This window comes from Sinocyclocheilus rhinocerous, unplaced genomic scaffold, assembly GCF_001515625.1.
Source record: "Sinocyclocheilus rhinocerous isolate Xijiao unplaced genomic scaffold, SAMN03320098_v1.1 scaffold269, whole genome shotgun sequence".
NCBI classification, from domain to species: Eukaryota; Metazoa; Chordata; class Actinopteri; order Cypriniformes; family Cyprinidae; genus Sinocyclocheilus; species Sinocyclocheilus rhinocerous.
The window spans coordinates 356,688-370,714 of NW_015652298.1; the positions used below are offsets into that span (position 1 = coordinate 356,688).

General features: G+C 36.7%; 1 protein-coding gene across 1 annotated transcript; it reads left to right on the forward strand.

The window, feature by feature from the left end:
• Positions 1 to 990: 990 nt before the first annotated feature.
• itih3a.2 (inter-alpha-trypsin inhibitor heavy chain 3a, tandem duplicate 2) lies at positions 991 to 13,907 on the forward strand. The gene is made up of 20 exons (XM_016520352.1): positions 991 to 1,184; positions 4,803 to 4,969; positions 5,086 to 5,190; positions 5,308 to 5,470; positions 5,574 to 5,684; positions 6,649 to 6,777; positions 6,861 to 6,977; positions 7,055 to 7,223; positions 7,415 to 7,531; positions 8,701 to 8,882; positions 8,978 to 9,163; positions 9,245 to 9,384; positions 9,463 to 9,620; positions 11,046 to 11,072; positions 11,191 to 11,283; positions 11,388 to 11,501; positions 11,601 to 11,802; positions 11,946 to 12,118; positions 13,359 to 13,470; positions 13,567 to 13,907. Exons 1-20 carry the CDS (start codon positions 1,071 to 1,073, stop codon positions 13,703 to 13,705), a joined length of 2,718 nt encoding a protein of 905 aa, XP_016375838.1. The 5' UTR covers positions 991 to 1,070; the 3' UTR covers positions 13,706 to 13,907.
• The last annotated feature ends 120 nt before the right edge of the window (positions 13,908 to 14,027 follow it).

Consider the following 14,027-nt stretch of genomic DNA (forward strand, 5'->3'; position numbering starts at 1 on the left):
TAGCAATGCTGACCAGACATGACACACTGGAGTCCAGAAAACCATGAACAGGCTCATTGACACACTTGATCACTCTCGTCTCTCTATTTCTCTCAGCAGCTTGATTGCTTGTCATTTGGCTGCTCTCGGGCACAACTTATGGCACATTAACTCTCTCTCTTAGTACATACAGTATAGAGGAGTTACCTCTGATAAATGAGAGGTTATGTGTTAGTTATTCAAGCAAACAGAGGGTCTAAAGAGTTTCTCATCACACCACAAAAAGCATCTGTACTTTCATGAAAAAGAAAGCACTTTAGAGGCAAAGCACATCAGCATTCCCACATCAGAACTTGCAAAACTCTGTGATGGTAAAATGCTTGTTTCACAGATAATTATAAAATATAGAGTATAAACTTTTTTTAAATGCATTAACAGACATTTTTTATATTTTACTTTACATTTTTACTTTACACCCAACTGCTGGGAAAACTAAAATATACAAAATGTATAAGTTAGAGTTTGGAAAACCAAAGAATGTGCAGGACCTGAAGGATATTTCTGAAGACAAGTGGGCAGTTTAACTGCTCAGGACAAACAAGGGACTCAAGTTCACTTACTTTTTCCCATAGCACTGTGAATGTTTAATGGGATGTGTTCTATAAAGACAATTATAGTTGTTTGTGTGTTTTTAGCTTAAGTACATTTTGTTTGTCTATACTTGTGACTTTGATGTAGATCAGATGCCATTTTATGACCAATTAACACAGGAAACCAATCAACTCTAATAGGTTCACATACTTTTTCTTGCCACTGTAGGTGGACAGACATGATGCAGACAGACAGAGTATATATATATATATATATATATACGGATGGACAGACGGATGGATGTCTGTTCTGGGTGGAGTGGGTAGGCAGTGGAGAATGTACTAGATTATTGGACACACGCACACACCCCTTTGGCAACCCTTAAAGTGCCTGGACAACACACACAGGCGGTCATTCATCCGTCTCTCGCTCTCTTCATTTCACTCTCATTTAAAAACATTTACACCCAGCGTTGAAGTCAGTTCGGACCAGGCTTCACCATGTCTGCAGTTAAAGTCATGCTGTGGATGTGTGTGTCTATTTGTGTGATTCTTACTGCTAAAGCTCAAGACACTATGCCCATCAGAGATCAAAACAATAATTCAGCAAAACAGGTAAGGTTTTTTTAGTTTCTCAAGGCTATATCAAGAGCACAACACTGGCGAGTGTCATTTGTTTCCTTTAATTCTTCCAATATTTATCTATCTATCTATCTATCTATCTATCGTTACTGAGAAAAAAAATTTGTGTAATTAAATAACAGTTACTTATGAAAATGTGAATGATTACAAAGGGGGTTACATCTGAATATCTTCTGTAAAAAGCTAGGATATGTTGAATAAGATTCATTTGTTGCCTTGCCTGCTTCTAATCTGTAATCTGCACAATGCCTTCTGCCATTTAAAGGCAGTTTAGTAAAGTGATGCTTTTGATTGGTTTGCTTGTTTGAATTTGCAGCGCACCACGTCTGCCAGTTACATCGACCTACATTGCCACTGAAAGCTTTAGGCTACAATCTGTCTGAGAGTTTATTAACTGATTATGAGTTGAAAACATTAGTTAGAAATTTAGAAAAGTAATCAAAAATGTAATCAAATGCAATCAATTACATTGATTTAATAAAGTAATTAAAACATTTACACTAGTTATTAAATTTTAAATAGAGTACCTTGTAATCTGTAACCCATTACATTTCATATATATATGTTACGGGGCGAACGAGACGTGAGACGTGCGGATCCATCTGCAAAGCTTTTATTTAAAGGCGTGGTCATAAAACAGGCAAGGTTCTATGCATGACAATCACATGCGATTTATCGTGCAGCCCTAATGCCGTGTTCACACTGCACAATTTTAACCCGATTTTTCACTCGCCGACAGGTTTTGCGAAATCACCGACAAATGCCCGAAATCGGAGGCAAATCGGTGCTCGTTCACGCGAGTGACAATCACACAATTATCAAAGACGCGATCTGAGGAAATCGCAGACACCCGTGAAATATTTGGCTTGCTAAATATCTGGAGCTGTCGGCAATTCACAATCACGCTGTGTGAAATGAGTTCTGACTGAAAAACACATCGGCGATGACCTACAGCCAATGAGAGACCAAGATACAGGGCAGCGGGAAGTTCGGGGAGGAGTTATATGAAACTTAGTTTGCGGACCAGTGTTGCCAAATCCGCGATTGCCGCCGGTTGATTTTTATGGCAGAAGGTTGAAGCGACCCCAATAACGTGAAATTTAGGCCCTGGAATGTGAATTGTACCAGGAGAACCCCACCAAAAAAAATTGTATTTTATCATTTCTTCAGTGTTGTCACATGAAAAGATATAATAAAATATTTACAAAAATGTGAGGGGTGTACTCACTTCTGTGAGATACTGTATACAGTGGTGTAGCTACGTGATACGCAGGTATACGCCGTATACCCACTAGGAAAGGTGAAGGATTTCTGTATACCCACTTAAAAAAGCGTGAGGATACGTAACAACATCGTTTTGTAACAGAACTTTCGCACGTTCATTCATAAATTCAACCCGTTCATGTTGCGAAGCACCTACTTTTTGAAAATCACGCTGTGTTTCTGTTGATGACCAGTGCTATTGCGCAACTCTTGCGCAGCATTGAATGTGAATCACTAAAGGAGATATGAAACGAAAGCAAACTCAAACTACACTCTTTCGGTGTTTTCATAATCACAGGGGCAAAAACACACACAGAATAGTCCATAATCCTGACATAACGCCCCCTCCTGGAAGGTGCGTCCTCGCACCATAGCAACAACAGAGGGAGGCGTGGGTGGGAACTTGGGAGGAGGTTCCGGAGGAGGACGGATATCCAGGAGGAGGCTTATATTATATTTATTATATATGCTTATAATAAATTGACATGTTGATATCACATAAGCAGTCTTTCAGAATGCTTTCAGTTACATAGATGCATATTGTATGAATTAGTGAATGTGGTGGTGCTTATGGGGTGTCGCTGTGGGACGGTGAGTATGAGGCTGGCTGAGGACGCACCAGTGGCCCCATCGGAGCAGTGACAGATCAATCAACTGTCCCGAACATCTTTCACACTTGCCTGCTGGACATCAGATAGTCACTACCTGACCTGGTCATCATCAAATATGTTAGCTTTGCTTGGTGGCTGTCACAATTCACATTCGAGGAGCAAGGAACGAGGAAACGAGGAGTACTTGAAAAACAGTCTTTAATAATCCACAGGAAAACCGAGAACAAGGAGGACATTCAACAAGGAGTCCCGACAAACAAGTGTCATTTACTTGTCATATCTGTCATATACTTAAGTTGTTCCCTCGTATAAAGTTACCATATAAGTATATTCTAAATATACGTAGTGCACAATTTGTATGGACTACTTTACCAAGTTTTGATGGTGATTTTAGAGCTTGACAGCCCCTGGGCCCCATCCACTTTCACTTTCACTGTAGAGTGAATGTAGAATGCCTTGAACACCAAATTTCTTGGATAGTTTCTCCATTAGTGTTCCACGGAAGTTCCATGTAATTTTAAACACGCTAAAATCATGTGAAATTTCTAACCTGTTCTAACTCTGTTGATGTATATTGACTGTTAAGCAAAATGTGATTAGAAAATTAAACAAATCAACGTTATCAAAAGTTTTTCCCTCAAAAAAGTGACTGACATACTCTTTTGAACATGTCAAATGTTGAATGTCAAAAGTTAAGAATGGCCATGTCTGTTTATGCATTAAAAATATGGTGGACAGATGTTTTCAAACCGCCATTCAAATTTTTGTATTTGCTATGGTGTTGATCAAGAGTACAGAGACAAGAGAGCTGGTTCCGAATTATTCCTATTTATAATCGCTTAGCAAAACAGTCTGTTCATGAATGCCACCAAGTATTAGTTTTATGTAACAGCTGCAGGTCTGGGCACATGACCATAAGTGTGAATTTTATGGCCAGCTTTTGCAATGCATTGGAAAAGTGTACACATGTGAATAAGCATGTAAGCGTGTGAATTTTCATGAATTTTTACTGAATTTTGACACTGAACATTCATCTTGGTGTAAAAAGGCCTAATCACCTCTTGGTCTTAAATCACATGCCTCTAGTAGACACTATTTTGAATTATACAAGCAAGAAGTGGTGAGCATGGCTTTGCAAAGTCATAAAAATTAATAGTTATATTAGAAACTCTACTTGCATTCTAACTGGTTCATTCAATTCAATGTTTCCAGCCAATCGGATTCATGTACTCATTACCGTTTACCTATATAACCAGGACGTATTCAATGAATTCTATGTCTGTGCGCAATGCGCGTCCTCATCTTAGCCTCCTCCTCCCCAGCACCACCTGCCTAGATCTCCTACGAGGATCTTCCTTTCTCTAGCAGCAGCAACATGTTTCCTTTTCATTTTAAGATCCGAGCATTTAGCAGAAACAAGTTTACTTGCTGTGCTGCAGCAGTGTAGCAGATATAGTCCGCCAAAACCAAACCTATGCACATTTTATTTACGTTAATAAAGATTTTACAATCTATCCTGAGAGTTGTCATAACTACAGTTAAAAACTATAAATTTAACATACAGCACTGAAATCTTTTAGGATGTTGAAGATATCATCCATAAGTTATAAAAGAAATTCATTTGTTCTGGCGCTTTGACAATATGCATATATTAAATATAAGTTCAATATAACTATTACTGTTCAGTGGATTCTAACTTTCTCTTACTATCTATCAGTCTCTCTCTCAGATAGAAGTGCAAAGTATGCGAGTGGACTGCAAGGTCGCATCTCGTTTTGCTCACACTGTCATGACCACCAAAGCCTTGAACACAGCCAATGCATCACAGGAAGTGTTCTTTGAGGTGGACTTACCCAAAACAGCCTTCATCACCAACTTTAGCATGTTAGTCCTCCTTTCTTTGCACAAGCTATAAATATATATATTACACTCACAATCTTTTTCTAGCATGCCCAAAACCAACTAGTGCCTCATGAAATATTTTGTGTTTGTTTTTTTAGAGAGATTGAGGGCAGGATATATGTCAGCGAGGTGAAGGAAAAAGAGCAGGCCAGGCAGCAGTATGAGAGCGCTGTGTCATCTGGCCTAACTGCTGGCCTGGTTAAGTAAGTACATGTCAATGGCAAAGCTCTGGAATGCTGACAGAGTACACATTTGCTTTTCAGTATTTGCTAATCTCACTTACCAGAAATTAGATTGTTTTTGTTGTTTTTGCTTTTCAGGGCTTCGGGAAGGAACATGGAGACGTTTTCTGTGTCCGTGAACATCGCACCCCAGAGCCGCGTCACATTCACTCTTACTTACGAAGAGCTTCTGCAACGGCGTCTTGGCAGCTATGAGATCATGATAGGTGTCCGACCGAAACAGCTGGTTCAGAATTTTGAGGTTCATCATTAGTTTCTTTCTCAAACTCTTTCATTGCACATATTCAGTTGAAATACTTAAATATTAGAAGTTATGATATATCGGTCATGTCTCTCATCCACAGATTGTGGTAGATATCTATGAACCTAACGGAATTGCGTTTGTGGACGTCAACGGTACATTCATCACCAATGAACTGCTCCCTCTAGTGAAGAAAACTGTCACTGATAAAAAGGTTAAAATTAAAGTTTCCAACAATCCCCTAACATTGGTTGATTAAGTTGCGAGTTTATATCTTGCAATTGCGACTTAATATTTCACAAATGACTACTGTGACGATCATATTATTTCTCAAATTGTGATTTCATATGTTTTGTTTTTATTTCTTAAAATTGCTCCTTTGTGTCACAAGTCTGAGCATTTCTTTATATCTGGTAACTGCGACTTAATTTCTTGTAATTGCACATTTATATCTCAAACCTGAAACTTAATTTCTTACAAAAAAGTATAGTTTAATCTCAATTACCCACTGGTTAATTGATATGGACGCCTGTTTATACCTTAATAAAACAAAACAAAAAGCCAAACCAAACTAAATAAAATAAATACATACATGCATACATACATACATACATGATTTAAATAAAAAGGCAGTGGCAACTTTTGTGACTTTATTTTAATTGTAACGATTTCTTGTAATTGCAAAAAAAGTTGCATGTCTTGTAATAGAGACTTCACAATTGACTACTGTGATTGACAGTCGTGGATTATTTCTCAAATTGTGACTTCATATCTAACCAATTTAGTTTTTTTTATTTCTCATAATTGCAACTTTACTTGTGAGTATTTTATAACATAGCTTTATAACTGTGACTAAATTTATCATAATTTCGAATTTATATCTGAAACCTGAAACTTAATTTCATACAAAAAAACTATAGTTTATTTTAAACTATTGCAATTACCTGGAAACTAGTTTAGTTTCATTGACTAGCTCCACCTTACACTGTGTCCTAACCAGGCAACAGTTTCCAGAAATAAGTATTTTGATCTAGTGATAAAAGTTTAATCATTAAGCATCTCACTTTACCAATAAAGAGCCTAAAAGCACATTAGTTTAAAAAAAATACAAATTTGTAACTACTTGAAGAAACACTTCCTTGTTGCTTGTAACATTGATCCTCTATGATCCTCCTCAGGCACATGTGTACTTCTCTCCTACACTGGATCAGCAAAAGACATGCTCAGACTGCGAAGAAACATTAGTTGATGGAGATTTATTCATCAGATATGATGTGAACCACCCACAGGATATAGGTGAAATTCAGGTACAGTATCAACAAAGCCTCTTCTCACAATGAATTTCTTACTAATCATGCCTTATTCGAATGTTCTCGTGTTTCTGTTTCAGATAATAAATGGCTACTTTGTACACTTTTTTGCCCCAGATGATTTGCCACAAATGCCTAAAAATGTGGTATTTGTGATAGACCGAAGTGGCTCCATGGAGGGAGAGAAGATGAAACAAGTGAGTCAGATAAACACCTTCCTATACTCTCCTCCTAGTTTGTACATTTCAATCATCTGCTGATTATCTGTTGGTAGACTCGAGAAGCTCTGATGACTATATTAAGTGAACTGCATGAAGATGATTACTTTGGGCTAGTCACGTTTGATGACACTATAGAGTCGTGGAGACCATTTCTTAGCAAAGCTACACCAGAGAATGTGACAGAAGCGAAAGAATTTGTCAAGACTATTGAAGCGAGACACAGTAAGTATATGAAGTGAAACAAAAGGACTCTAAACCCGGCACAAGGTTGAAATCATAGCCTAGCTGTAAGCACTCTGACATATTGAGCCATTGTTCTCAAATAAACCACAACGAGTCTTTGTTTTGCAGTAAATTACTGGTTCTATGTTTTACTGATTCTGTATTAAACATTCTCTCATATTTTCCATTAGTGACTGATATAAACAAGGGCCTTTTGTTTGCGGTGGACATGCTTACCACAGAAAAAAGTCACTCTTTCCCAGACATGTCCATGATCATTCTACTCACTGATGGGCGACCCAGTTCTGGTGTGTATTGGCTTTGCAGAAAACAAAACTGTTTTAAAATACTTCTTCTTTGGTAATAATTATTAATCATTTAATGTTGTCTTCGCTGGGCATTCAATATGCTTTAGAATACACCTTTGCGAAATAAATTTACATGATACTTGTGTGATGCAAATTTTTTAAGGCATTGTAAGCAGACAGGACTAAACATCTAATATGTAATAATAAAAGTCTAAATGCAGCCTAAACAGACCTAGCACTGTTTATAATATCATTAATGCTTATTATGTGATTAGTAGTAATGTTAAAAAAAAGAGAAACACTGTTTGCTTCTCTTAAAACTTAAGCCTTCTGCAGTTACATATTGAAGACACAATTTGTTTTTTGCTTGAAATTTGTTTTTATTCTTCAATATGTGTATTTTTAAAAGCTATTTAGTTGAAAAATATTTGGCTACACACCATTGTTTTAATTTATTTCATTTTTTTTTACATTGTAAGCTGTTGAGAAATTAAAATTCTGTCATCATTTACTCACCCTAGTTGTTCCAAACCTTTATGAGTTTCTTTCTTCTGTTAAACATAATGGCAGATGTTTTGAAGAATGTGGGTAACCAAGCTATTTCAGGTCCCCATTGACATTCACAGTACAGAAAAAATAAAAAATAAAATACTATGGAAGTCATTGGGGACCAGAAACTGTTTGGTTACATTCTTCAAAATATATTTGTTCTGTGTTCAACAGAACAAACAAACCCTTGCAGGTTTGGAACAACTAAAGGGAAGTAAATGATTTTTCATTTTTGGGTGAACTATCCCTTTAACTAGTCAAACAGAAATCAACATCCTGGACTCTGAGAGCCAAAGTATATAAAATGCTAAATGCATAAAAAATAAGTACTATACATATAAAGTCACCAGCTAAATGTTGTAATATAAAATCAGGTCATCTAAGCACTAATAAAAAGGTTATAATGTTCCTTTACAACATCATGTTTAGTAACTTTTTTAAACCGTTTAAGACAATTTATAATTGCCTTTTTTATTTTAAGAAAGGTATCCCTTATAAGGGGATCATTATATTGCAGGTCCATGGCAATAAAAAGTTTGAAAACTTCTGCTTTATAAAATCCATCCCAAACCTTAATTTATACTGATTTAACAATCTGCAATGAATAATGTGTGTTTAAGGCCAGCGAGATCTATCCAAAATCCAAGAAAATGTCCAGAATGCTATTAATGGAAGCATGAGTCTCTTTTGTTTGGGCTTTGGCTATGATGTGGACTACAGCCTTCTTGACACATTGGCCAAGCAGAACGATGGACTCGCTCGAAGAGTCTATGAGGCCTCCGATGCTGCCCTTCAACTACAGGTATTCTCAGACAATAAAATATACTGGTATATATTTAATAAATGTAACCTGATCCAGATTGCATCCAGGTCCTGAATGATTTTCTATCTCTACAGGGTTTTTATGATGAGGTGGCTACCCCACTTCTCTTAGAGGTGAATCTCAATTATCCTGGCAATGCTGTAACTGACTTGACACAAAGTCACTTTAGACAGTTCTTCAAAGGCTCTGAGATTGTTGTAGCTGGACGTCTACAAGAACTTGAGACCAACACCTTTCAGACTGAAGTATCAGCAAATGGGGTAAGCAAAGCAAACTATTAGTTATTAAATAAAAATCAGTTTGATTGTACTGTTTCATTAGTGGCATACACCTGATTTCAGTTGGGAGACCAGTTTGTGTTTGAGGGTGTAGCGATTGCTGAAGAGTGGGACAGTGTGTTTCCTGATCAGGAGTACATCTTTGGGGATTTCATAGAGCGACTGTGGGCATACCTGACCATCCAGCAGCTCTTGGATAAAAGGTCAAACATGCACTCCAATATTTCTAATATTACCTGAGAATGACAAAAAGAATACAGTTTCCAATAACGTGTTAACAGAGAGAAATGCTCACCAGAAGACAAGGAGAACACCACAGCTCAAGCTCTAGACCTTTCTCTAAGATATAACTTTGTCACGCCGCTTACCTCCATGGTGGTCACCAAACCAGAGACCGAAGATGAAGATGAAACACTCATTGCTGACAAGCTGACTGAAGGTACTTGTAGTTTTTACATTTTAAAGAGATGAAAATTCTGTCATCATTTACTTACCCTCATTTTGTTTCAAACCTGTATGACTTTCTTTCTTCTGCTTTTTTACGTAAAGATATTAACCTGATAAGACTGTCTCACAAAGCCAGACCTGAAAAATAAATATACTAAAATGTATTTGAAATACATTTGTTTCATGCTAAATCTACTACAAATACATTTACGTATTTATGTACTTAATAAAAATACCCTGCAATTGTACTTTTGGTATACTAAACTGGCATACTTAAATCTACAACTAATTTTGTACTTAATGCAGTTTAATTGTGTGGAAGTAGAGCTAACGTCCAACTAAAGATATACTGAAGTATATTTGATTGTGCTAAAGTGGAACTATTGCAAGTATACTTCAGGTACACTTTAAATGTCTTGCATTTAAAGACAGATATCATTCAAAGATCATGCAATCATCATCAATAGTGACATTAAAACACATTTTAGGCTTAATATTTAGAAATGTGCATTGTGCACAAGTAGTACTCCAAATAAAGTTTCATTATGATTTTTATATCAGTAAGTCTTGAGCAACATGTCAGTAAATATGTTAATAGATTTGAACTATACTTAGTATGTAATAATGTATTTTAAATATACTTTTTTACTAGGGAGGTCACGGTTGCACTACAAAGGGCAGTGGAGGTCCATTGTCCATTATCAATGATGTAGAGATTCATGAAGCACTAGTTACTAGAGGTCACTTTCAAACTAAGCAGGTTTATTGGTGTGTTTACCTTCAAAGATTTACATACTTGAATCTGATGTGAAATCCATGCAGGGGAATTTTGACCTCATGCATCTGTCACACACTCGGATTCGAATTATGCAGTTTAATGTCTCAGTGTACTTTGAAATAAAGCATACAACACATAAACAATTAGAACTTTTTAAAAGTCCCTTTTCCAGTAGTCCACTGACGGTGATTCGCCTCTTTTTCTAATTCAGAAAATGGAGGTGTTCTAAACTTTAGACAAGTATATGCAGCTCACAGGTAGGTAAATCAAAATTTGATGACACAGTCATTTCCAAATTTGCCCTCGACAAATCTCACCAACTTCAACAAATCCAGAAACTAATTCTTTCTAGAACCTTTTCAATGTACCAGCCTAGTACCTAGTAAACCTACCTTTGTTTCCTCGTGGGCTGATAAAAACCGATACACCTTCAACTCCCACAAGTTGAACTGCACATCCATTGTATTTTGTAGAAGCCAATGACAATATAATTCAATGTAAAAAGCAATATTCAAATTATGAGTTCTTTGGACTTTAATTTTATAATTATTATGCTGATGGCCCAAAAATGTGACCAACTGAAGAGGGGCTAATGTGACACATTAACACACATGTGACACGTGTTCTTTTGATTCACAGATCAGCGAGAGGACACAACAGAACCTGGTAAGAGGAATTTGACTGGTGCATCATCATTGTGAACATTAAGAAGTGTCTTATCTTACTTGTGTTACAAAATCTCTGGAATGAACACTCTGTATCGCTATCTCACAACTACTTGAAGATTTAAGTGCCCTCTATGCTCCACCTCAAAAGGCTGGCAGTGTTTACCAAGTCCAAGGACTAAAACCCCAAAATTTGATCTCTTCCTATTTTGGTGAGAAGAGATTTTTTGTAATTTGAATAAATTTTAAAGAGAACTTTTAAAGTAAAGAAAAATGTCTGATGTTACTCATGAGTTTGTCTCTTGTTGTCTTGGAGTTGATGGAGATCCACACTTCATCATTGAGCTGCCAGATCAGAACGATGCTCTGTGCTTCAACATTGATCACAAACCTGGTACCATCTTCAACCTTGTTAGAGACCCACCTACAGGTGATTCATTCTGTCAAAAAAAAAACAAGAAAAAAAGTTTAGATGCGGGTAATTGTGACTAGGTTTATTCTCTTTCTTCTCATATTTAATCATATTCAGGCATTGTAGTGAATGGCCAGATCATTGGAGATAAGAAGATCATTCCAGGAAACAAGATGCACACCTATTTTGGGCGCTTTGGGATTGTTAATGAGAAGTTTGGTATCAGATTGATGGTGAGCACAAAGGAGATCTTAGTGTCTGAAAGGGGAAAACATGCAAACTTCTCATGGACTAACAACAAGACTTTAGAAGGACTGAAGTAAGTGAAATAAATACATTTATATTAAACAGTGCTTAGTTTAGCATATGGGTTTAGAAAAGAAATTATGGCAGAATTTTAATTCACCTTCTTCTATGAGAATTCGATTTGTAGCACAATCCTCCATATTTTGCTTTCTCCAGCATGGATCTGCAGGTGATCAAAGATCGCAGTTTAACGGTGACCCTAAGGAACTCAGTCAAGTTTCTTATTATCCTGCACAAAATATGGAAGATGCACCCGTATCATCAAGACTACCTCGGGTTCTACACCTTGGACAGTCACCTCTTTTCAAGCAATGTCCACGGCCTGCTTGGTAAAATGAGATGTTCTTAGCAGAAAAACTGTACATAGATACAACTTTGTTATGACTTTTTTAATTATCCTATATGAATCTTTGATCATCCCCACATTCAAGTTTGTTTGTCTTTCCAAACATTTCACAACTCGTTAGTTGTGTGACAAATGACGTACTATACATGTGCACTATGTACTCTCTACAAAACCTGTTCCTGAAGAGAGCTTACTGTACCGTCCTGCAGATTTCAGCTCCAACCCCAATCAAACACAACTGAATCAGTTCATCAAGGTGTTCAGGGTTACTTGATAATTACAGGCAGTTTGTTGGAGCAGAGTTGGAACTGACGTTTGCAGGACAGTAACTTTCCGGGAGCAATACCAATGCTACCCAATAACTATGACCAATAACTGATAAATGGCCAATATTAAAATTCTCTATTATCTTGTCTAAATAAATTTGGAAACCTCAACATTATATTGTACAGTATGAAAATATTCAAGTTGAGATTTGAAATAGTTTATATGGAACACTTAAATTATTAGCATATTTAAAGATTAAATTCTAGTGTCAGATGACAGCAAAGATAATCGAAATGTAAAAGTTGGGAAAATGTTTATGATGAACCGGTATCAGAGTGAAGTTTGAATGTATAAGAACTTGGAACTTTCAAAAATCCTGCAACCTCACACCACTTTCACACCACCCAGCTCATTTACTGTTATCCTGACTTTAAAGGGATAGATCACCCAAAAATCATCATTTACTCACCCTCAGTCCATCAGAGTGACTCAGGTGACTCTTTTTCATCAGTAGAACAGTAAAGAAGATTTATAGCTGAAACCGTTGTCCTTGGTGATTCATAAACTGCAAATCAAAGGCTACCGTCACTTCGGCTCTAGATGATATATTGCACGTTTCAATTCGGTTGGGTGAATTCTTTCACTTAAAAGAACTGGTTCCTGGTTTACCTGAGGTTATAGATTACAGGTAATAACGTAGTAGATTATGTTCAGTTTCTTGCACAGACAGATCATCTCACTTCATAAGACTTCAATATATCATTAGGATCCACAGGTATTAATTTTGTGTTGCTTGTGTTACTTTTTTTTTTTTTTTGACTCATCAATCACCAAGGACCATGATTTCAGCTAAAAAAAAACTACATCTTTGATGGCCTGAGGGTAATCAAATTAACAGCAAATTTCCATCTTTGGGTGAACTATCTCTTTAATTTGGACTCTTTTTTTTACTGCAGGTCAGTTCTACCATGGCGTGAACTTTGAGGTCAGTGACTTGTTTCCAGGAAAGGACCCTGATAAACAAGATGCCAACATGTTTGTGAAAGGAAACAAGCTCACGGTTACCAGGTGAATGAAGACGAACATAAAATGCATTGCTGAATTCGCACCTCAAGAGAGACAGAAAATTCATTCAGATTTTAATTAAATCCCACACAACTCCAGGGGCTGGAAGAGAGATTTCAGACAGGACGTGAAGAATGGAGAAAAAGTGCCCTGCTGGTTCATTCACAATAACGGCACCGGGCTCCTCGATGGAGTTCACACAGACTACATCGTCTCTGGTCTCTTCAAAACAATATAGACAACCTCTGTCACTCAACCGACCTTTGCACTACACACAAAGTACATGTTAGCTTTCATTTAGTCTTAAGTATATAAGATGTGATGGGTTTATTTGGATATAATGCGAAATCTGACAAAGCTGGTTTAAAAAGCTGTTAATGATAGTAGGTTTTTTACATATATATCTATACTGGCATTCAGTGACTACAAAATAAACTGCCTGTCCAAAAATGTCTTGTGTTTCCATCCTCCATCTTTACATCCAAAGACCAACATGAACAATAATTCATCGATAAAAAAAAAAATGAGTTGAGCAAGAACAATATATGCACAAAAAATAC

Coding starts and splice junctions, on each gene's coding strand:
- itih3a.2 (XM_016520352.1), top strand. CDS start 1,071: ATGTCTGCAGTTAAAGTCATGCTGTGGATGTGTGTGTCTATTTGTGTG. Junction 6,978..7,054: donor AGGGAGAGAAGATGAAACAA/GTGAGTCAGATA, acceptor ATCTGTTGGTAG/ACTCGAGAAGCTCTGATGAC. Junction 11,803..11,945: donor AAGACTTTAGAAGGACTGAA/GTAAGTGAAATA, acceptor TGCTTTCTCCAG/CATGGATCTGCAGGTGATCA.